This window comes from Myotis daubentonii, chromosome 7, assembly GCF_963259705.1.
Source record: "Myotis daubentonii chromosome 7, mMyoDau2.1, whole genome shotgun sequence".
In the NCBI taxonomy this organism is placed as follows: Eukaryota; Metazoa; Chordata; class Mammalia; order Chiroptera; family Vespertilionidae; genus Myotis; species Myotis daubentonii.
The window spans coordinates 33,013,436-33,035,343 of NC_081846.1; the positions used below are offsets into that span (position 1 = coordinate 33,013,436).

At 48.1% G+C, this 21,908-nt stretch overlaps 2 protein-coding genes, 1 long non-coding RNA gene and 1 other non-coding gene across 20 annotated transcripts in view; 3 read left to right on the plus strand and 1 right to left on the minus strand.

The window, feature by feature from the left end:
* Nucleotides 1-7,401, plus strand: part of DGKD (diacylglycerol kinase delta) — a 113,566-nt gene extending 106,165 nt beyond the window's left edge. For 4 of the 5 annotated variants that reach the window (XM_059703576.1, XM_059703577.1, XM_059703579.1 and 1 more), the window contains 3 exons: nucleotides 2,878-2,992; nucleotides 4,295-4,425; nucleotides 5,403-7,401. In XM_059703576.1, the coding sequence (XP_059559559.1) occupies nucleotides 2,878-2,992; nucleotides 4,295-4,425; nucleotides 5,403-5,492 (336 nt within the window). In that variant the 3' untranslated portion in view covers nucleotides 5,493-7,401. The remainder of the gene's footprint in view (nucleotides 1-2,877; nucleotides 2,993-4,294; nucleotides 4,426-5,402) is intronic. The other variant, XM_059703578.1, reaches the window with a different exon arrangement.
* On the plus strand, nucleotides 683-789 carry LOC132238906 (U6 spliceosomal RNA). The gene has a single exon (XR_009453882.1). It is a non-coding gene; the product is annotated as a U6 spliceosomal RNA (small nuclear RNA).
* Nucleotides 7,402-9,857: 2,456 nt separating the features above from the next.
* The window catches only part of USP40 (ubiquitin specific peptidase 40), a 78,012-nt gene continuing 65,961 nt past the window's right edge, over nucleotides 9,858-21,908 (minus strand). For 8 of the 13 annotated variants that reach the window (XM_059703582.1, XM_059703581.1, XM_059703587.1 and 5 more), the window contains 6 exons: nucleotides 21,119-21,237; nucleotides 17,571-17,636; nucleotides 15,344-15,551; nucleotides 15,135-15,230; nucleotides 12,062-12,147; nucleotides 9,858-11,392 (listed from right to left, as the gene is read on the minus strand). In XM_059703582.1, the coding sequence (XP_059559565.1) occupies nucleotides 11,281-11,392; nucleotides 12,062-12,147; nucleotides 15,135-15,230; nucleotides 15,344-15,551; nucleotides 17,571-17,636; nucleotides 21,119-21,237 (687 nt within the window). In that variant the 3' untranslated portion in view covers nucleotides 9,858-11,280. Of the gene's footprint in view, nucleotides 11,393-12,061; nucleotides 12,197-13,741; nucleotides 14,628-15,134; nucleotides 15,231-15,343; nucleotides 15,552-17,570; nucleotides 17,637-21,118; nucleotides 21,238-21,908 lie in introns of those variants that run through there. The other 5 variants (XM_059703586.1, XM_059703589.1, XM_059703590.1 and 2 more) reach the window with 5 other exon arrangements.
* LOC132238379 (uncharacterized) lies at nucleotides 11,388-13,629 on the plus strand. Its single transcript, XR_009453775.1, has 3 exons — nucleotides 11,388-11,543; nucleotides 12,079-12,211; nucleotides 13,071-13,629. It is a non-coding gene; the product is annotated as an uncharacterized LOC132238379 (long non-coding RNA).

Below are 21,908 nucleotides of genomic sequence, written 5' to 3' on the forward strand. Positions count from 1 at the left end.
CCAGTCTCTGTCCTGTCTAACTTTAGTGTTAAGTGTATTCACAGTATTGTGAAACAAATGTCCAGAACTTTCAGTTTACTTTTTAAAATTAGCACATTGATTACAAAATTCAGTGTTATCAGTAGATCTGTACAAGTCATTTCTTTAAATCAAATAATTGATGAAAGAACTGATTTTTAAAAGAACTCTAGCTGGAAAGTGCAGCGGGATTAAAAGGTCATTTTGTGTCCCCTGTGAAATACTGGCATAGGCAGGTCATTGGTGGGGAAGGGAGGGGTGGGCTTAGCCAGTGACCTCCTCTTGCCGAAAAGGGTCCATGTCCTGAGCAGCCTTGCGCTGCAGGGAGGAGCAGGGAGCCATCAGCTCTTACAGGACAGACAGCTGGTTTGTTGGTGGGTGAAGCGGGGTGGGGGGTGTGGGGGGAGAGACTGAGGTTGCTTGGGGACCTGGTCAGGGCTCTGGTTCAGATCAGCGCACTGAGGACAGACTGACCTTGAAGCAGTTGGGGAGATCGGGCACAAGAAGAATTCATTAGCTATACATGGATTGTTGGTGGTGGTTTTGCGTGATAATGGTGCTGTGATTGTGTTTAAAAAAGAGAGGATTGTCTCTTAGAGTTGCTTATGAAGTAGTCTTGGTGGAATAATTTATCTGAAATGTGTGTATTTTAAAAGGCTAGGGAGTGCTCCCTTTGGCAGCACATATACTAAAATTGGAACCATACAGAGAAGATTAGCATGACCCCTGTGCAAGGATGACATGCAAATTTGTGAAGCGTTCCATATATATATATATATATATTTTTTTTTAATAAAAAATAAAAGGCTGGGGAGACAAAGTACGATAACATGTTGATAATCAGCCTCATTCTACTGGTCTCCTGTATGAATGGATGAACATATCCATATTAAAAGTTAGAAATAAATGTAATGCTCATTTACATTAATAAAAATTATATAAACGCAGGAACAGGATTTTGTTTGGCTCCTGCAGGAAGCACTGCGAAGTGCAAGGTGGGTGCCAGCCTGTAGTGTGGGGGACCCATGAGCCGGGCTGATCGCCTGGGAGCTGAAGGTCTAGCAGAGCAGCTGTTAGAATCAATGATGGACAGTTTTGCTGAGTATAAGGAATTTGTAACTGTAAGTTTCTTGAGTGATCGGTGAGAAAATATCTTGGTGAGATCTCTTTCATAGTAGAGGACTTAAAACTTAGAATGCCTATGATAGGAAGTCCATGAAGGCGACTCTGAAGGGCGTGCAGGGAGATTAGAGTGAGCGGCTCCACAGCACATTCCCACTATGAGGTACTTGTCATTTCCAAACTAGGTTTGGTGCAGTGCCAGTGAACATCCCTGTGCAGTTTTTTCAGTGTGACCCAATGTCCCTATCATAAGCTGCGAAGTCTAACCGTGAGGGTCAGTGTGGGGATGTAGGGGGCTGGGTCCTGGCGTGGATTCCAAGCCGGCGAGGGCAGGAAAAAAGGGGCGCAGCTGGGGAATAGGGAACGTGGCTTTATTTGCAAGTGCAGCCAGTGACACACGCTCAGCTTGAAACACAGGTATCTGTGTTCACGGAAGACAGGCTACCAGGGCGGAAGGAAAGTCGAGTGAGGGATGCCGGGCAGTGCTGGCTCTGCCTGGCCCCTGGAGTGCGCTATGGAGTGTGGCTGTCCAGTGGGGTCAGGGTCACGCTTGCTCCCCTCCTTGACAGTCTGCCTCCAGGAGTAAATCCAACGGAAGAGTGCAAAGTGCAGGAAAAGCTTTATTTAGGAAGTTGTGCATGACACTGTTGGGAAAGCAAGGCAGTTCTGTAGCTGCAGACAGATGACTCCTGCAGGCCACAGTGGCGGGGGGTGGGGGTGGGGGGTATGGAGGGTAGAGGGGGGGCATCAGCCTGGGAAAGCACTAGAAGATTGGCTAAATAACCTATTTAATAATCTCCCTATAATGGTACTGATGTCTATACTAATAAAAGGGTAATATGCTAATTAGACCAGGTCAACCGAACATCCTTCTGGACAAAACCATGATGGTGGGCCGAGGCGGAGCCAGTTAGGGCCGAGATCAGGCTGGCAGGGGAGAGAATTTAGGAGCGAGATCAGGCTGGCAGGGAAGAACATTTAGGGCTGAGATCAGGCTGGCAGGGGAGAGAATTTAGGAGCGAGATCAGGCTGGCAGGGAAGAGCATTTAGGGCTGAGATCAGGCTGGCAGGGGAGAGAATTTAGGAGCGAGATCAGGCTGGCAGGGAAGAACATTTAGGGCTGAGATCAGGCTGGCAGGGGAGAGAATTTAGGGGCGAGATCAGGCTGGCAGGGGGTTAGGGGCTATCAGGCCAGCAGGGGAAGGCAGTTGAGGGTGAATTGGCCTGCAGGGGAGGGCAATTGGGGGCAACCAGGCCGGCAGGGGAGGGCCGTTGGGGGCGACCACGTCAGCAGGGGAGAGCAGTTGGGGGCATTAGACAGGCAGGCAGGTGAGTGGTTAGGAGCCAGTGGTCCTGGATTGCGGGAGGGATGTCCGAGGGGTCCCAGATTGGAGAGGGTGCAGGCCAGGCTGAGGGACACCTCCACCCCCCACCCCTGTGCATGAATTTCATGCACTGGGCCTCTAGTTTAAATAATATTTACAAAGCTTTTTAATCACATGGGAAATGCATGGTGTAAAATGAAAAGTGAAATATGAAAATACACACAGCGATCACTGTGAAACCACTTGTAAAAGGCATTAGAAATTAACACTAGACTAAAAATAAAGGAAAAACACAAGAATAAGTAAATTTGGAACAAAGCATCTTTAGGCCCCGCTGCCTCTCTGATCCAGGTGTGACTTGGGGCTTGGTGCCCTGGTGTCTGATTCTCAGTGTTTCTTGCTTTCCACACAGAATGTGATGGATCTTTCCAAACGCAGCCGCAGTGGAAAATTCCGCCTGGTGACTAAGTTTAAGAAGGAGAAGAACAGCAAGAACAGAGAGGCCCACAGCAGCCTGGGAGCCCCGGGTACCTGCCTCCTTCCTCTGGCTGTGTGCGCCGCTGTGTGTGCCTCCCCTTCCTCCCCTGGTCCTGTGGCTCTTCCCCGATTTCCCAGGCCGCCCCCGCGCCCCCCCCCCCCCCCCCCCAGCCTGCAGGAGTCGGCTGTCTGCAGCTACAGAACTGTGCCTTGCTTTCCCCTCTTTGTTGGGTGCTGACCATTGTCATTTCCTGCCCTGAACTTGTTCCCCATGTAGACTAGGTGACTGGCCACTGCGCCACCTGCCTGCCTGGATTGGGGGTTTGGGGTGGGAGGACAGCAGAGGTGACGAGACAAGACACAGAGCTCCCACTCAGACCTGCTTCCTCTGTGGGGCTGCTGATTACCTTTCAGTTGGTTCACTGATCAAGGCCCCTGCCCCTCGGGGACCTGGGCCACCAGCTCTTCTGGGCGGTGAAATCAATAGAAAATGATACTAAAGGAAATTTTTCTTTTGGGTCAGCAAATTGGTGCTTAAAGTCTCCGTCTGAAGAGTTGGCCCTGAGCACTGCTGTCCCCAGCGCCCTCGGGTGCCAGGGCCCAGCCTGGGCTTGGGTAGCATTGGTGCCCGCTGGGGCAGTGCCCTTTGATTATTCTTTTTCGCATGTTTGTCCAGAAATTGGGTTTCTTTTAATGATCGTGGCTCTGACTACATGAACTTTCTGCATGTCTCCCTTCCTGCCGTGGCTCAAACTGAAACGAACCCTCTTACAACAGCGGTTTTCAACCAGTGTGCTGCAGAATGTTTAAAAAATGCAGTGCCTGACTGTTCAGTCAGGGTCACTGACTCCTTTCCCTTAGATTGTCCAAATAAAAAACAATCATAGCAGCCAGCAAAACAATAGCCATCCGAAATGAATAAATCAAAATTATGCCTGTATTTTTTGTCAGATCGGCAAAAAATATACTTTTTGGTGTGACGCAGAAGTTTATGTGCCAGGAGGTGAACGGCCGAAACTGCTCGAGGTGGAGGGAAAGCTGGCTTTAGCTGCACAGCCAGACCCACTTTCCTTCCATTTGGTGCCTCTGGGGACACGGGGACAGGGCTGCAGGGACAGACACCAACCAGCTCCTGCTGCAGCTGCACCCCTTTCTGCACAGCTCAGGGCAGTGCCAGTTGCTGGGGCATCGTGGGTGCTGGCTGCTGTGGTGTTCTGGGGTGCCTGTTGGGGTGTCGTGGGTGCTGCCTACTGTGCCTGCCGCTGGGGTGTCTGGGGCACCTCGGTGCCTGCTGCTGCCTGCCTGGTGCTGGGCGCTGGCACTCACTGCTCTCCTGCTTTTCCGTCTGACAGTTCACCTCTGGGGGACAGAGGAGGTTGCTGCTTGGCTGGAGCACCTCAGTCTCTGTGAGTATAAGGACATCTTCACTCGGCACGACATCCGGGGCTCCGAGCTCCTGCACCTGGAGCGGAGAGACCTCAAGGTACTTCCACACCTGGGCTTGCCCGCGGCTCCGTCTGTCCCCTCCCTCTGACCTGGCCATGTCCCAGATCAGGATTCTCTTTACGTTTCTTCTCGGCCCTTTGTGTACAACGCGGGGTGACGCATGCGACTCGAGGTGACGTGTACGACTCAGGGTGACGTGTGCGGGGCTCTGGGCAGTGATGTCTCTACCCACCATAGCCAGAAGGAGCCAGAGCAGACAGGCGGGGGGCGGGGGGGACTTTGCTCTGCTGAGCCGGGTCGGATGGGAACTGTTGTCACTGAAGAGCTCCCTGTGGTGGAGGACTCGGAACACAAGAGGTTCCTCTGTTGGTGACACAGTCGATTAGAGTCAGGGAGACCCTGTGGCTGCTGGGGGCCTGGCAGCTTCTCCAGTGCAGCCCTTCTCACCTGTGTCCATGCGCACGGGCTTACATTGCAGGCTGGGTGCCTCGCCTCATCTCAGGGGGTCTCGGAGCCACGTCCTGGGCAGTGGTGCTTGGGGAGGGTGGGTCTTTTTTTTTTTTTAATATATTTTATTGATTTTTTACAGAGAGGAAGGGAGAGAGATAGAGAGTTAGAAACTTTGATGAGAGAGAAACATCCATCAGCCGCCTCCTGCACATCTCCCACTGGGGATGTGCCCGCAACCCAGGTACATGCCCTTGACCGGAATCGAACCTGGGACCTTTCAGTCCGCAGGCCGACGCTCTATCCACTGAGCCAAACCGGTTTTGGCGGGGAGGGAGGGTTTTACTTGCTGCCGGTTGTGTGTGGTCTTTGTCTTGGGCGATGTTAGTGACTGGATCACAGGAGGGGTGTGGAGGCAGCTGCACACTTGTCACTTCTTATGCCGTTCCTGTCCATCTGGTGTCACCATCGCTTCCCTCATTTGTGTGCAGAATTGCTGGGCAGCCCATGGTGGCGCCCGGGGCCTGGCTTGCTGCCTGGCATCAGGGTGCTGTGCTCTTGTTGCAGGACCTCGGCGTGACCAAGGTGGGCCACATGAAGAGGATCCTGTGTGGCATCAAGGAGCTGAGCCGCAGCCCCCCTGCCACCGAGGCCTAGCCTCCGCCCTCTCAGCCTGCGTCCTCCGTTCCTCCTGCGACTGAGGCGGGGCCCGCCCTGGGCCCTTCTCATGGTGCTATTTCTACGCCCTGTGCTCGTGACAGGAAGCCTCTCGGACACTGTTCCTGGCCAGCTCCAGGGCCTCGGGCACACCAACATGGCTACCTTTGGACACGCACCATTCTAACCCAGTGGTGTATGTGGTGACCGTGCCACCACCTCTCTGCTCGCTGACCTACGTCCTGGGCCAGGTCTGGCCTCCCTGGCCCCCGGCATCCCAGCAGAAACAGCCTGGCTGGGCTGCACACAAGTGTCCCAGGGCTCCTCTCTGCCCTTTCATAGCGTGTTGTCAGGCACCGTCTCCCGCCAGCCACTCATGGTTCTCCACAGAGCCCTACGAGGCCGCCACCCACTGCAGATGTCCCTGCTCATTATGAGGTCCTGCTTTCCCTGGTTCGTAGGCACCGTGGATGCGTTTCCAGTCCTGTTCATTCAAATGTGACGTGAAAAGAAAGGAACACTTGCTCCTCCTGGAGCTGGTAAACAGGTAGCCACGTTCTAGGGCTGAGGAAGCCCTGCCCCGTGTGTCTCGGGTCCCTCCTGAGCTGCGGCGGGGACGTGGTCCTGTGTGTCCAGGATGCAGTAGCCTCGGTGCTGTCCGGGGCCGGGAGCACCCGATGGCCAGTGGCCTCCCTGCAACCGAGGTTGTGTGTTGCGCTGGGTCAGTATTTCTCTGGAGACAGACAGCATGTCCATTCTGTGGGACAACAGGCTGCTGCCCGGGCTGTCCTGAGAGCCTCTGACCCGTGGGTGGCTTCTCGTCTGGTGCTGCCAGGCCCCAGGTTCCTGGAGGTGTCGGTGCCTGTGTAGTTCTGCAAGCCGTCACTGCCTTTGACTTTGCCCCTTGCTGCCCTTCCAGAGACAGTCACACCTTACAGGGCTCTCTTCCACCCTGGAAAGGGGGTTCTACGACCCCCACCCCTGGGTGCCAGGATCCCGCATCCCAAAGGGGAGGGCTGACCTTGTGAGGGGACTGGGCAGGAGGCCTCAGGGCGCTGTCCAGAGTCACCCATAGGGGCCCCTTGGGGACTCACAGCTGAACAGCATTTACCTGCCACTCACTTTGCAGACCCCTCTGACCAGCGTGCCCAGTGGGTCCTCCCCAGGCATGGCCAGGCACCTGTCTCTGGTTTGGGGGTGCTCCCACTGGTGGTTCTTCTGGGTGCCCACTCCTGTGCTCACGTGTGGCGTTGCGGCGGGGTTTGGAGTGAGAGCCCCGTGTTCTGCACATACCTTCATTGGAGGTGAGGCCAGGTAGTTGTGTCTGCCTTCCTTGCCTCATGATTCTCTTCCCCATCAGAACAGCTGAAGGTGAAGAAAGGCACTGCCCTGTTCGAGGTGGGCACCTGGATTCTGAGGTTCCCAGGGCGTCTGGATGGGACAGGACAGGCTGGAGCTCGGGGAGGTGCGGGTCGTGTGTGGTATTTAAAGTTAACACTTTGTCAGTGATGAAAGCAGCACTGTTTACATAAAAGCCATTTTTAAAAATCTCGTCAGTTAGAAGCAAAGGAATGAACGTCAGTTTTGCATGAAGGTGTGTCAGTGAAGGGCGGGCGTCCGTGCCTTGTGGTGTCTTTGTGGTTGCACGTGGGGCTGTACCTCTGCCCGCTCCAGCACCCCTGCTGTGTCCTAGGGTGGGGTGCCTGTCAGTGTGGGGGCAGGAAGGATCCCTGGAGAGTCTTGGAGAAAAGGTTTTGTGTTCTTGGGTGGACTCACCCTCATATTTATGATCTTAATTTATACAGCACTCACCGTGGAGCATATGCCTGCTGTGTTGCTATGTACATAGTCCACGTCAGGGGTTGTAAATAAGTGGTTGTGTGTGTAAATAAAAGAAGCCTGTTTTGGATCTCTCACTGTCTGATTTCTTGTCCTCATTCCTTGTGCTTTGACATAAAATGCCGGTTGCCAAAATCCTTCCAAACTGCATCAGAATGACATTTTTCAGCTGCTCTAAAAACAAGTTGAATTTGTTCATCATAGGCTTTTCTGCATTAACTTTGATTTTCAAAAGTATTGTATTGAAAATGATCTAGCTTGCTTACTGAGTTTTTGGGTGCCTTTACATTTTGTGCCCAAGGTCTCACCGTACCCTAGTGCTGGCCCCGTGCTGTGTAATCTAATTTTGAGCATTTCTAAGATTCTTAGCTTTTGTGGAAGCCACTGCTTGATGCCTGCAAACACCAGGTCTCCTTTCCTTCCTGCACCGTAGTGGGGAGAGGGCTGCGCCCAAATATGCCCTGCTGCTGTGACCATGTGTCCTCTGCAGTTTGACTGATGTGACTTAATTTTGGTCAAAAAGATTCAGTATTTACTGGGATTTCCAGAAAGTTTCCTTAAAAACCTGGGAGCATGCCTTTCCTCCTGCTGCTGGCCTGGAGGGTGGACTTGATGGCGGGTCCTCCAGCAGCTAGCTTGGGCCATGGATGGCTTGAGAATGGAAGCGAGTATTGAGGTTGATGATTCTGTTTGGGAAAAGCAAAAGCTTTTTTTAGAGACAGGAGTTATAGTGATTTTGCAGGTGTGGGGCCAGGGCCCCTACAAGAGATGGGTGAACTGGTGCAGAGAAAGCTGAGCAGACTGGGCACATCTGAGCAGATGGTTGTGGTGTGGAGGCCTCAATGGAGGCGTGGTCTGAGCACTGAGGTGGGCTGCACAGGGAGCTGCCCCGGGGGTGGGGGTGGGGGGGGGGCAGCTCTGACTGTACTAGCCCCGCCAGGGTGCTGGCCTTAGAACCTGTCTGTATCAGGCAGAAGCGAGTGCTCAGCCTCCTCATTTTGGATCACAAAAGCATGAACGGGTTGTAGACACATGGAAGGTGAGCACTGGCGGGGAGGTAAAGGCTCCCTGGCTCACGTTGTTCAGAGGCAGATTCAACCATAAGTCTCTGAGCCATTAAGGAAATGGTGTTGCCAGCCAAACTCCAAGCTGGCAGACGAAAGCCTGTGCTCACTTGGTCCCCAGGCACCTCATTCCCTAGGCCTCCAGGATGAGCCTCCTCGGGAAGGCAGTGCCCAAAAGTGAGGTTCTCCGAACACCCATGGAAGGTGTACCCACAGGGACCGTGGATGTGCGAGCCTTTCTGGAGAACAGGGTGGCCAGCGCAGCAGGGCAGGGCTCACCTCACAAGTGGGCGGGGCGTTCGTGCCATCGTGTAGCAGCTTGGGCTGTGACTGCTGCACTGGGCGTCTTCTGTTTCTCGGAAGAGAGGCTTCATTGTGGTCACACCACTCCTTGTGTACTTGGTTCCAGGCTGGGCTTAGCATGTCATTTAGCTGTAGGTGTTACATCCCAGGGGACCTTGTTGTCCTCCCCCGAGATGGTGGGGAGCAGGAGCTGCCTGTGGAGGGGAACGTGTGGTCTGCTGGTAGGTGGACTAGCTGTTAACATCAAGTTGGGTGCTGTCACACTTGATGTTTCTGTTTGGGGTCTCTTGTGGGCAACCCCACCTGCCTTGCTCTCCCTCCGCTTTTATTTGAATGGAGTGACAGCAAGGTGGGCAGGGCACCCACTTTGAGCCCATGGGTGTCAGGCCCAGGACTTTTACAGGCCCTAGAGTGAGGCAGAGTCTGAGAGGATGTCAGTGTAGTGCTGCTGGTGGTGTCTCGCCACCTGGGGGAAACCTCTGGGAGGTGGAAACCAGCGCCTGGAACGGCTGCCGCAGCTCTGCTGTGAGCTCAGGTTCATGAGCCAGGAGTCCTCAGGCCAGCTGGGCTGAGGGCTGGGTCAGCGCCACAGGGTGCCTGGGTGGGAGGGGTGAGCACTGGAGGGAATGTAGACATTTCTCCCTCCCGACCTGTGTGAATCTCACTGCTTCACTTTCCTCTTTGAAAGGGAGTGAGTCCCCAGAACACAAAATGAGTTTGTTGTGTACTTGACTGACTCGCATTACTGCCCTGCTTTAGCTGTGACACAATCAAGAACAGAATCAGATGAGCTGCCGTGCCCCCTCCCTGATGGGGTGAACGGCCTGTAATACTGCACAGTCAAGTCCATTCTAGAGGGAAACGTGCCTGTGAAGCCATAGTTATGGATTACTGGAATTCTTGTAACCCCTTTTGGCAGAAAAATGTCAGGGCGAGTAACTGTCTTCTGCACCCTATGCCAGTTCTGTTCCCTAGAAGGAAAAGGCCACTGCAGTTTCTTCACAGTTTTTCCCAGGAATCTGAACTTACTTAAAACCAAAACATGCTTCTGTTGTTTCTACTGGGATCCCGATACAGTATTTCCAAATATAAACCATGCTTATTTAGCATCTGACATGCACTCGGGAAAAAAGTCCAAGTGGAACATGAAGCAGTCGGCTTAAAATGGAACGTGAAGACACTTTATTTGTTCTTTATTAAATTGTACAGCTCTCTCTGCAGCCCCAGTGCATCGCAACTTTAAGAAAAAAGGGAGCTGGAGGCCCCAGCGGCTCATTGCGGACCCTAAGGCACACCCACCCATCCCCCTCTGTCTTGGTGAGTCACATCCAGTGAGGTGTCTGGCTTCTCAACAGCAAAGCTTTCAGTTATTACATTACTTCATTACCTTAAAATGACACGAAGGGTGCAGCAGGAGACATGTCAGTCACAGTAAAAGGAACAGGAGAGTTTGCTCGGAGGGCTGGGCTCCCAGCCACACTGAGCTCACAGTCCGGGATCTTCACAAACATGCCGCCACCCCAAGTGCGCATCCTGAGACGGGCCGAGTGTTGAGAACATGAGGGCAGCTTGCTAGTGAAAGTCCAACTTCTTACAAATTAGCAGTTTAGACCCAAGAACCTCAGACAAATAGGGAGGAGACTGAGGGTTCCAGCTGGTTCCGATGAGGCTGGAAGGGGGACAGGAGGCAAAAGCGGGCTCATCCAACCCAATGTCCACTTCCTCTCTCAGCGAGCGGGACAGGAGACCTCGTCCATCCACCTCTGAACATGGAAGTGCTATCTCAATGTCGGTGATGAAGGGCTGATGAGAGATTTGTGTGACGTTGTAACCATACTTCGCCTTGTTGGAGGCATAAAAGTGAAGAATTTACTTTCTTTTCAGGAATCCCACTTTTGAATGAGTTAAGTGAATCGTCTGTGTCCTAAGTGTCAGTCGGTTCGTAACACAGATGCAGCATTTGTCATAAATGCCAGTTACACCTTTTAAATCCGTAGCTGGCCATGCTGAAGGGAGAGGAAAAGGAGCTTGTGCACGTTTCCTTTGTTTGTTTCAGGAGAGGTTTCTCGGACCATTAGCTCAGCGCACAGGCTTCCGGAACGTTCTGATCATGGACGACACACTCTGAACTAGAACAGACTCCCTCTGTGTCCTGCACCAGCCTGGCCAGCCCATCAGCGTGCTGAGCTCTCAGCTCTGAGTGCAGATACTACGTTGTCTGATCAGTGAAGGGAGGAGAGTGGACTGTGTGCACTTCACTGGCCAACATGCTATGCGAGCCTGGAGTCGATGCAGAACTAGGCAATGTTCTTGTAACTGGTGGCTGGGTCCAGTGCAGTCTCACTGGCACCTGTAAGACAGCCCAGCTGGGAGTCCCTCGGTGGCCATGCTGTGCAGGCCGGTGAGAAAGTGCACTTGCCTGGCCTGAGACCAAACGTCCCTCTAATAAAGTGGAAGCAGCCTACAAGCCTGCTCTCACGGAACCACAAGCAAAGTTGGCAGGGGCAGAGCCCGCTGCTGGCCAGGCCCTGGTACCAGTCCCGACTGGACCTGAGCCCACAGGGACCTCAGTGGTGCCGGTGCTATCTGAAACTCCCCACGTGGATGGACAGAGAAGCTTCTGGTCTGTGGGGCCGGCCAGGTGTCTCTGCACTGGAGAGAAGGCCGTTGCTCTGCACGCGAAGTGCTTCCTGGCTGCGGGAGACAGAGGCTGTCACCAACTCACAGTCACAGACACGGGGTCCACCCAGGTCGGGTGTGGAATGACTTCAGGAGACCAAAGTGGGGAGCGAGTAAGGAGGACGGGCACCCCTGGTGTGGCCTGCATGGAGGTGACGACGCAGTGGTGAGCTGGGTCTGGGCACTGAGGTCTGAAGTGTGGGTTTCAGAGGATGTTTGGAGGTCCTGGGAGGTACAGGTGGCCCAGAGGCCAGGGGAGCAAGCCCACTGTACACAGAAGAGGAAAGGGGGAGAGCCGGGGGACTTAACCCCGGAGGAGCCTGGCAGGAAGAGTCAGTGAGGTGAGGCAGCTCTGGAGCAGCCACCGGGGGCAGGTGACAGCTGGTGGACTTGTGATGGGGAATGCCCGTTTTCAGGAGACTGAGACCTCTGTGTCTGAAGGAAAGACCCAGAAAGTTGGGGGGGAGGAGGGAGGAGATGAAACTGTGTGGCTGCGTCCTCGAGGTGAGGCTGTGAGCATCTCTGTCCCAAGCTCACAGGCCCGGTTCATGTTCTAAAGGACACGAAGTTTCTCCAAAGTGCTCAGCCCTGTAATGTGACCTGAGGCTTCGGCCAGAGCTCTGAGTAAGAGCGAGCCGTCCAGAGGCCTCGGCGTCCGTGAGACAGTGAGAAACCTCACGTTACCTTTTCCTTTTTCCCAGAGCAGGGTCCTCCCTCCTAATGTCATCTCGGACTGTGCTGAAGTCATCGTCCTCTTCCACCAGGAGATTCTGCATTTCAAAATAAGGAAGGAGCCACGTATTCAGACATCGTTTTAGCCTATGTTTGAATAAAGTATGTAAATTTATGTGAAAATTACCTAAACCAACATAAGGATATATCCACCTTTACGTAAACTGGATTAATAACCGACAGGAAACACTCTAGTGCCTGATGACAGACTGAGTGGCAGGCAGAGCAGAAGTGACTTTGCAGCCACCCAACCTTTGCTTGTGACTGAAAACGCTGCCCCTGGAGTGAGCCCTGCACAGGCCCCATCAGAACGACAGGGAGAGGCAGAAACACGCTGTGGTCTGGGGGCAGCCACGTCCACCTGGCACCTCCAGCTCCACTGGAGCTGCTGAAAGGCGCACCCGTCTGACTTCCTGGGAACCTCCTGGAAGTGGCTGGCAGTGCGTTATAGACGCAGGACGCTCAGCATGGCCTCCTGAGGGACGAGCGCTCTCCTAGTGCTTGCCGTCGGTTTTACATCTGAATTTATTTACCATAAATACTGGCCACCCTCAGTGTGAACCAATCAAAATGTTAACCTGAAGGAAGATCACCCCGAAGGACAGCGTAGGTCAGAGGACCGATGGCTCTGGGGGAGCTGACGGGCCACCTAGGCCGGGACCTACACCACTGCAGGCTGCCTGCTCCTGCTCTCGGGAGACACTATCCCAACAAACACTGTCGTCTCCAGTCCAGTAACTTGTACATGATATGCTTTTGTGAAATCGTGAAAATACAGAGATAATGGGACAGACACCATGTCCCCAGGGTAGTGAGGGCTGGGCATGGCCCTGCAGTTAGCTCCCTCCTTCCCCTAGCTGCCATGAGGAAACCTGAGTAAATGTGTACATGACCTCTAATAGAATTATCAGTGAAAGTTAGCAATTAGTGCTAAACTTTTACCATATTTGCTTCATTTTAGTATTTTCCAAGGAAAAGACAGACTCGGTTGATGCCCACCCCTGCTCCAGGTAAGCCCACCATCAACTGGGTGCTAGTGTTCTGTCTGCATTGTCATTCGATGGCAGCACAGGAGGCGGACTCAGCATTTACATGGCTTAGACTTTCTGTAAAAAAAAAACATCCTGGGACGACGTTTTCTATACCAGATACGTTCACCTGGATGCACACAGCTCTGGTTTATAAATTTTAACTGCTGTGTTCTATACCTGTTTCAGTATTTTTCCCCATTTTTATCCCCTTTCTGAGGGTCATTTAAGTTCTTCCCAGTTTACGCTGTCACACAGTGGACATTTTTGTGTCTCCTCGCTCCCAGTGTGAGTTTTTCTGGGGTGATGACTGAGTGGAATTACCTTTCCTGAGTGCTGCCCACCGCTTCCAGAGCGGCTAGAGCAGGGGTGGGCAAACTTTTTGACTCGAGGGCCACAATGGGTTCTTAAACTGGACCGGAGGGCCGGAACAAAAGCATGGATGGAGTGTTTGTGTGAACTAATATAAATTCAAAGTAAACATCATTACATAAAAGGGTATGGTCCTTTTTTTTTTTTTTTTTTTAGCTTTATTCATTTCAAACAGGCCGGATCCGGCCCGCGGGCCGTAGTTTGCCCACGGCTGGGCTAGACGCAGTGCTGGGGGTCTGGCCACAAATCACTGCTGACTCGCAGCCCCTGGCTACCCGGAAGATGCCCAGCTTTTCATCTGCTTATTGGCCATTTAGTTTTCTGAGAATTGCCAGATATTACTCATCTTTGCCTATTTCTCCCCGATTGTATTTTTTTGAAACTGATTGGTAGAAGTATTTTACATTTGGATAATGATCCTTATTAATTCTATTGTTGCATATATCTTTTCCTATTTGTGGCTTGGCTTCTGATGACGGTTTCTTTTGATTTATGTTTTTCCTTTTAATGTAGTTGATTTAATCAATACTTGGAGTTGTGCATTTTGTTTCTTATTTTAAGAAATCCCAAGTCAAATATTTTCTTCCATCTATTCTTCTGAAGATTGGAAATCACTGCTTTTCACATGTAAGCCTTTACACTGGCTGCTGTGCTTGGTGTGCGCCGAGGTGCACAGATGTTATGGGACCTGGGGCTAATGTAAGCTGAGGGCCCTCTTTATGAAAACCAAAATGACTGCATTTTTTTCTACATGGAACCAATTTCCCCAGAACCACTTACTGAATAATCACTTTTAATGTGGATCTGAAATACCTGTCAGTTCCCTGTCTGCGGGGGTCGGTTTGGGGGCTGTAGCGTCAGTCCTAATGCTGACCAGGCAAGGGCCCTGGCCGAGCTCTTCCACATGTTTATCTTTAATGTAACCCGTCGGGGTTTTCCCTGGGACGACACCGTTACTGAGAGGCTTCCTTTCTAAGAACATGGTAAAAACTGAAGCTTTAACGCCACTCAAAATGTCTGTGATCCTCTCCAGAGAGGTCTCAGAAGGCTTCTTGTTGGATGTATTCCTAGTTACCTTAGAATTTTATGGATGTTGATCTTGTAGTCTCTTGAATGTCCTATGCAGAAACATGGCAGGTAAACAGCCTTATTTACTTTTTAAGGAAGAGGGTCAGTTGTCTAATACAGTGTTGACTAGAAGTGGTGATTATCAGTAAATAGTTCACTTAAGAATTAAAGAATTAAAAAGTATTGACAACAAACCAGGTTTGTCGGAGGACTGTAAGAATGGCCCATGTCAAGGACGTATTTCTCAGTGACACCGATTTTAATGATTTACAACCAAGAACTCAGCCAACTAGGAATGGAAGGAAATGTAACCTAATGCAGGGACCTCCTCAGACTTACAGCAGCATTTTACTCAGGTCAGACCCACAGTTAGGGTTTTGGTGCTGAGGCCCCACTGGCCACACGAGGAGCTGTCTGCTCTCCCTCTTCACGTTCTGTGCTCTGAACGATTTATATACAAAAGACTCTGTGCCTTGAAGATTTCATAAATCATTTCTACGAAACCATCTAATCCTGGTGTTTTGTTAAAGTGGGAAACTTGCTGTTAAAAAACGTACCTTAATACCAATAATATCTCCATCTTTCAAGTAATAAGGTGCACCCTGCAAATTATCTTGCTTTTTCTTCTTCTTCCTCTTGGTAATTTGCTGGTTCTATAGAAAAATCAAGCATCTTGAATAAAGAAAACAACCTCGCATTCTTACTAAATTCCCTCTGTGAAAACTTGCAGGGAAGCTGTTGTTATGCAGGAAGCCCCACACTTTACCCAGCTGGACACTGGAAGCCACTCAAACTTGTCAGGAAAGTATTTGGCAATTTCAATCTTCTCTACAGGAAGGGAATAGAAGTCAGCCACTCGCTGCCGCAGGGAGCTGGCAGTGCCCCGGGCAGCGTCCCACACCACGTCCACGGGCAGGGCATATGCCCGTTCGCCAGGGAGGCGCATCTGTGTCCTCAGCAACATGTCCTGAGGGCTGCACCAGAAAACAGTAAAACATCAGCTTTGAAGTAAAATGAGGAACACACGATAGATACGAGGGGGTGATGTGTGAAGCTTCCCCTCCAGCTCTTCTCATTTTTTAAGAGGTTGCCACTAAACCCTCATTTCCTTTCATCCAGACCCAGGATGCAGTGAAGCTCCTCCCAGATGAGAGGTTCCCAGCCACAGTGGCTGCCTGGGCGGCGCTAAACATCTGACTGCTGTGGGGTAGCCAGGGAGGAGGGAAGGAACAGTCAGAAAGATGGGAGTAAAAGATCTACAGAAGCTGTTATGTACATGAAGTAAAAACTGCAGGCAAGACTGGAAGCTGGAGGGGGAGAAATGAAAACTACTCTTTCACTTGTTTTTAGGATGGTGTGACAATGAATGATTTTAAAGATTACTTCTGTTATATTGGTATTTTTACCAAAGGAAAGAGTGATGCAATGGGAGAAAAGGAGTAATTGGAGGAGACTGAACCTTCTCCATGAGGGAGTGGAGGGTCAGCACAGATGCTGGGGTGAAGAGGACGATGAGGAACCAGAAGCTGGTTAGGGGTCTAAGTAAGTGGAGAGCACAGGCTTCAAAGGGATACTGCTTATTGAAAACAAAAGATCCTGCTTAAAACAGACATGCAGAAAGAGCTCACACACGTTAGACCCCATTAGAACAGGCAAAATGTATGAAAGAATTCACAAACTACAAATGGCTCACAAGCCTTAGAAAGAAATGCCCAATCTTAGTAGCAATCAAAGCAATGAAGCAAACCTTTAAACAATGACAATATTCAATGTTGATTTGAGGATGAGGTGAAGTAAATACTCAGAAACACTGTGTGAACATAAATTGATATAACTTACCTGGAAAGGAATAACTTATTTTAAAAGGTTTAAAATGTCCATACCATTTGATCCAGAAATCCCCCCCCCCCCCCAGAAGCTACTGGTAACACAATTTGTATTAAGACAGTCACATCACATGAAGGTCAGTGTGGCTGAAAGAGTGCGATCAAAGTTACTGGATGTCAGGTGAAGGAATCTTAACACTCGGTGATGCTAACAAAGACGGCTTATTCAGTTAACTGCCACACGTCCAAAATGGAAACCAACCCCACACGCCATGACATTTTGAATTTAATTTAAAAAATCAATTTGCAATGAATATTATAAATATAAATATATTACAATTCAGGTGTTCTTGAATATTCTCAGCTGAAAATTCTCATGAAAAATGATTTTAAAGTTGGTCAGGGCTGCCACTTAGGGAAGACATTTTTTTTTAACAGACACATGTGGGGAAGGTCTGCCACTTGCGTCTACAGACACTTATGGCGTACAATATAAAAGATTCTTCTAGCCCTACCCAGTTTGGCTCAGCAGATGGAGCGTCGGCCTGCGGACTGAAGAGTCCCAGGTTCGATTCCGGTCAAGGGCATGTACCTTGGTTGCGGGCACGTCCCCAGAGAGGGTGTGCAGGAGGCAGCTGATCGATGTTTCTAACTCTCTATCTCTCTCCCTTCCTCTCTGTAAAAAATCAATAAAATATTAAAAAAATGAAAATTAAAAGATTCTTCTATAGTGAAAAAATAATAGAAAGAAACTTTGGGGTGCTTCTTTATTCAAAAAATACTTTGACTGTGACAAAGGCACTGTTCTAGATATTGGGGATACAGCCATGACCAAAAAACAAAGTACTTGCTCTCGCAAAGATTACATCTTAGTGGTGGGAGACATAATATGTCAGGTTTGATATTAGGATGAAAAAAGTAGAATGAAGGGCCAGAGTGAGAGGTGCTATAAGGCAGTTTGACTTCAGACTCTCCACCTGCATCAACAGAGCGGAACACAGCATCCTGCTTGTCCTTCAAGACTGAGGGGCCTTCGTGTGCACTTGAACTTACTGAACAAGTCTAATTTCTATGGAAAATGGGTTCCATGTTACACAGAACAAAATCTGTTTTAATCTGCCATACTACTGAGAAGCCACCCACTGTGATAAGACATGGAATTCTTACCCTAAGTGTTCTTCTTTCTGAAGGGGTTCTAAGCAGATCTCAGTTCTCCTCCCCAACTTATATTCCCTGATAATAAAATAATAGTGACATTTAATTTTTTAAAACATTCTTTTGTCAATTTTAAGCTGTCTTAATAAGCAAAGTATTATACATTTAAGACGACTATGGCCCTAGCTGGTTTGGCTCAGTGGATAAAGTGTCGGTGTGTGGACTGAAGGGTTCTGGGTTCGATTCTAGTCAAGGGCACATGCCTGGGTTGCAGGCTCAATCCCAAGTAGGGGGCGGGCAAGAGGCAGACGATCAATGATTCTCTCTCCCTTCCTCTCTGAAATCAATTATATATATATATATATATATATATATATATATATATATATATATATATGTATATATATGTATATGTATATATATGTATATATATATATATAACTTTAATACTACTATGAACAATTATACTCCAACAAAATGGAAAACTTAGGAGAAATGGGTAAATTCCTAGGAACATGTAACCTACAAGGATGAATCATGAAGAAATAGAAAATACAAATTATTACTAAGGAAATTGAATAAAAAATCACAAATCTCCCAACCAAGAAAAGTCTAGGACCAGATGGTTTTCACTGATGAATTCTACCAGACGTTTAAAAAAGAATAGTAATCCTTCTCAAACTCTTTCAAACTTATTTTATGAGGGCAGCACTACACTGATATCAAAGCCAGACAAGGACACTTTAAGAAAAGAAAATTACAGGCTAATATCCCTGAGGAGCATAGATACAAAAATCCTCAAATTAGCAAACTGAATTCAGTAATACATAACAAGGATCATATACCATGATCAAATGGGAGTTATGCTAGAGATGGCTAGGCTGTGTCAAATATCTGCAAGTCAACTAGTGTGACATACCACATTAACAGGATGAAGGATAGAAATCTGATCACCTCAGTAGATGCAGGAAAATACATTTGACTAAATTCAACATCTTTTCATGTTAAAAACTCAACAAACTGGATATAGAGGAAATTACATGAGAAAGGTCATATATGACAAGCCCACAGTTAACATACTCAGTGGTGAAAAGCTGAAAGCTTTTCTCCTATGATCAAGAACAAGACAAGATGCTTGCTCTTGCCACTGTTATTCCGTAGTACTGGAAGTTCTAGTCAGAGCAATTAGGTAAGAGGAAGAGGTTAAACTTTCTATTTGCAGATGACATGGTTATATTTAGAAAACCTTAAGCCCTATACCAAGAAAACCTATTAAAACTAATAAATAAACTTGTAGGATACAAAGTCAATATACAAAAGTCAGCTAGCTACATTTTACACACTCTCAGCTATCAGAGAGAGAAAGTTCCATTTTACAACAGCATCCAAAAGAACAAAATACTGAGGAATACATTTAACCAAGGAGGTGAAAGGTCTGTCGACTGAAAACTGTAAGACATTGATGAAGGAAATCGATCAAAACACAAATGGAAAGATATCCCGTATTCATGCACTAGAAGAATACCGTTAAAATGTTCATACTACCCAAAGAGTTCCACAAGTAAAATACAAACCCTATTAAAATGTCAATGGCATTTTTCACAGAAATAGAAAAATCAATCCTAAAATTTGTATGGAATTTGTATGAAATTATATTATGAAGCTATAATAATCAAAACATTATGGCACTGGCATAAAAACAGACACATCGATCTATTATGGAATACAACAGAGACCCCGGAAATAAATCCACATATATGCTTAACTAACTTACAACAAAGGCACCAAGAAAATACAATGGGGAAAGAATACTCTCTTCTATAAATGGTGCTGGGAAAAGTGGACCACTATCTTACTACACCATACACAAAATCTACTCAAAATAGATTAAAAACTTGAACCTAAGACTGGAAACTATAAAACTCCTAGAAAAATAACAGAGCTCCTAAGTTTCTTGACATTGGTCTTGGCAATGATTCTTTGGATTTCACTAAGAGCAAAGGCAACAAAAGTGAAAATAAACAAGTGGGACTACATTAAACTAAAAAGCTTCTGCACAGCAAAGGAAACCAACAAAATAAAAAGGCAACCTATGAACTGGGAGAAAGTATTTGCAAATCATATACCTGACAAGGGGTTAATACCCAAAATACATAAAAAATCCATACAACTCAATAGCAAAAAACCCAATTTGATTAAAAAAAAATAGAGAAATGAATAGACATTTTTCTAAAGAATACATACTAATAGCCAATAGGTACATGAAAAGGTGCTCAACATCCTACACTAGTCATCAGGAAAATGCAAATCAAAACCACTAGTTTTCACCTCACACCTATTAGAATGGTTATTATCCTATAATAAAAGCCTAGGTGGCATCACGCCCTCACGCGATGTCACCACAAGATGGCTGCCACAAGATGGCCAGCAGGGGAGGGCAGCTGGGAGCGATCGCCGGCAGGGGAGTGGTTAGGTGTCAATCAGGCCGGCAAGGGAGCAGTTAGGGGCAATGAGGCAGGCAGGCAGGTGAACAGTTAGGAGCCAGCAGTACCAGATTGTGAGAGGGATGTCCCAGATTGGAGAAGATGCAGATTGGGCTGAGGGACACCCTTCCCACTACCTCCCCCTGCCCCTCCCCCATGCATGAATTTCATGCACTGGGCCTCTAGTAAACAAATAAAAAAAACCCCAAGAGATAAGTACTGGTGAGGATGTGGAAAACAGGGAACCTTTGTGTACTATTGGTGGGAATATAAATTAATACATCCATTGTGAAAAAACAGTATGAAGGTTCCTCAAAAAATTAAAAATAGAACTACCATACCAAATGATCCAGCAATCCTACTTTTTCAGGATATCAATGAGAAAGGAAATGAAAACAGGCTATCAAAGAAATACCTGCACTTCCATGTTCATTGCAGCATTATTCACAACAGCTAAGAGATGGAAGCAACCTAAATGTCCACCAACAAACAAATGAATGGATAAAGATGAAGTGTGTACACACAAACACACATGGCTATTTTCAGCCACAAGAAAGAAAGACATGCTGTGGTTTGCGACAACATGGATGGACCCTCAGGGCACTATAGTAAGATTAAGTCAGACAGAGAAAGACAAATACTGTATAATATTTATTTATTGTAGAATCTGAAAAAGCCAAACCCATAGCAGTAGGCACCAGAACGGTAGTTACCAAGGGCTGAGAGAATAGATATTAAATGTTCTCACCACGAAAAAGAAATTATGTGATGTGATACAGGCGTCAGCTAATGCTATGGTGGTGCTAGTTTTACAATGTATGTGTATCAAATCAACATGCTGTATGCCTTAACTTATACAATGTTCTATCAGTTACCGCTTAATAAAGCTAGAAAAAAAACACTCAAAATTCTGTTCACAGCCTCTGGAACATAGTAAACTTACATGAAGCTACATTTTATACTTAATATGGAAACTGAAGCTGTTCCAGAGTTTGATTTATGGTAAGAAGCGTCACCCAGTTGGCATGTGGAATTGCCAGGGTCGGGCTTTGTTACTGAATTCAACAAGGAACCCACCTGAGCTGCTGCTGGTTTTTTCGTAAAAGCCTCCCAGGGCGCTTACTGTCCACTGTCCAGGCTCTGAGGAAGGCAGGGGACGGGATGAAAAACTCCGACAAGGAGGGCAAGGTCATAGCCTAGAAAAGAAACAGGCATTTGTAGAAATTTGCCCGAGGGTTTGGAAAGGCACTCTTAAAAAGATACTGCTTTAGGAAGAAATGGAGCACTACACAAGAACATCTGAGGGAAAGAGTATCTTGAGTAATGGTACTACCTACTGAAACAGTCCCAGAACTAACTCAGACTAATCAGCTGAGAGAGAAGTGAGTTTTCGATTTCTAAATCTGAGCCCAAAACTCTTTTTTGATCAGAATGTTTTAGAAAATGAAACTTTAAAATTAATTTTTAGATGAGTCTAACTCACAAGAGCAGAGGTCACTGTAGAGGAAGCAAGGGCCTCGTCTACATCCATCCTGTGATTCTCCTGCAGGGTCTGCCTGGCCCAAGAAGTATCTTTTGATTCTGAAATATTTCAGTATCTTTGGATCCTACTGCTAGCCCCAAACTGATGCACTAATTCTAGAGGAGTAGGCAATTATTTGTATTATTTAGGTTGCAGTATATAAAATGGCCAATATTCATCCATTTTAACCTAAAAACAGCAACTCTGTATCTTTCAATCCAATATGAGGAAAACAGGTCTCTTCCTACTTGGTCTCATGATAATTAAACCATCTGCTTTTTTTGAGGACACAGGTCAAACGTTAGTGACTGATACTCTTATTGTCTGCCCCCACATTTCTCCCAG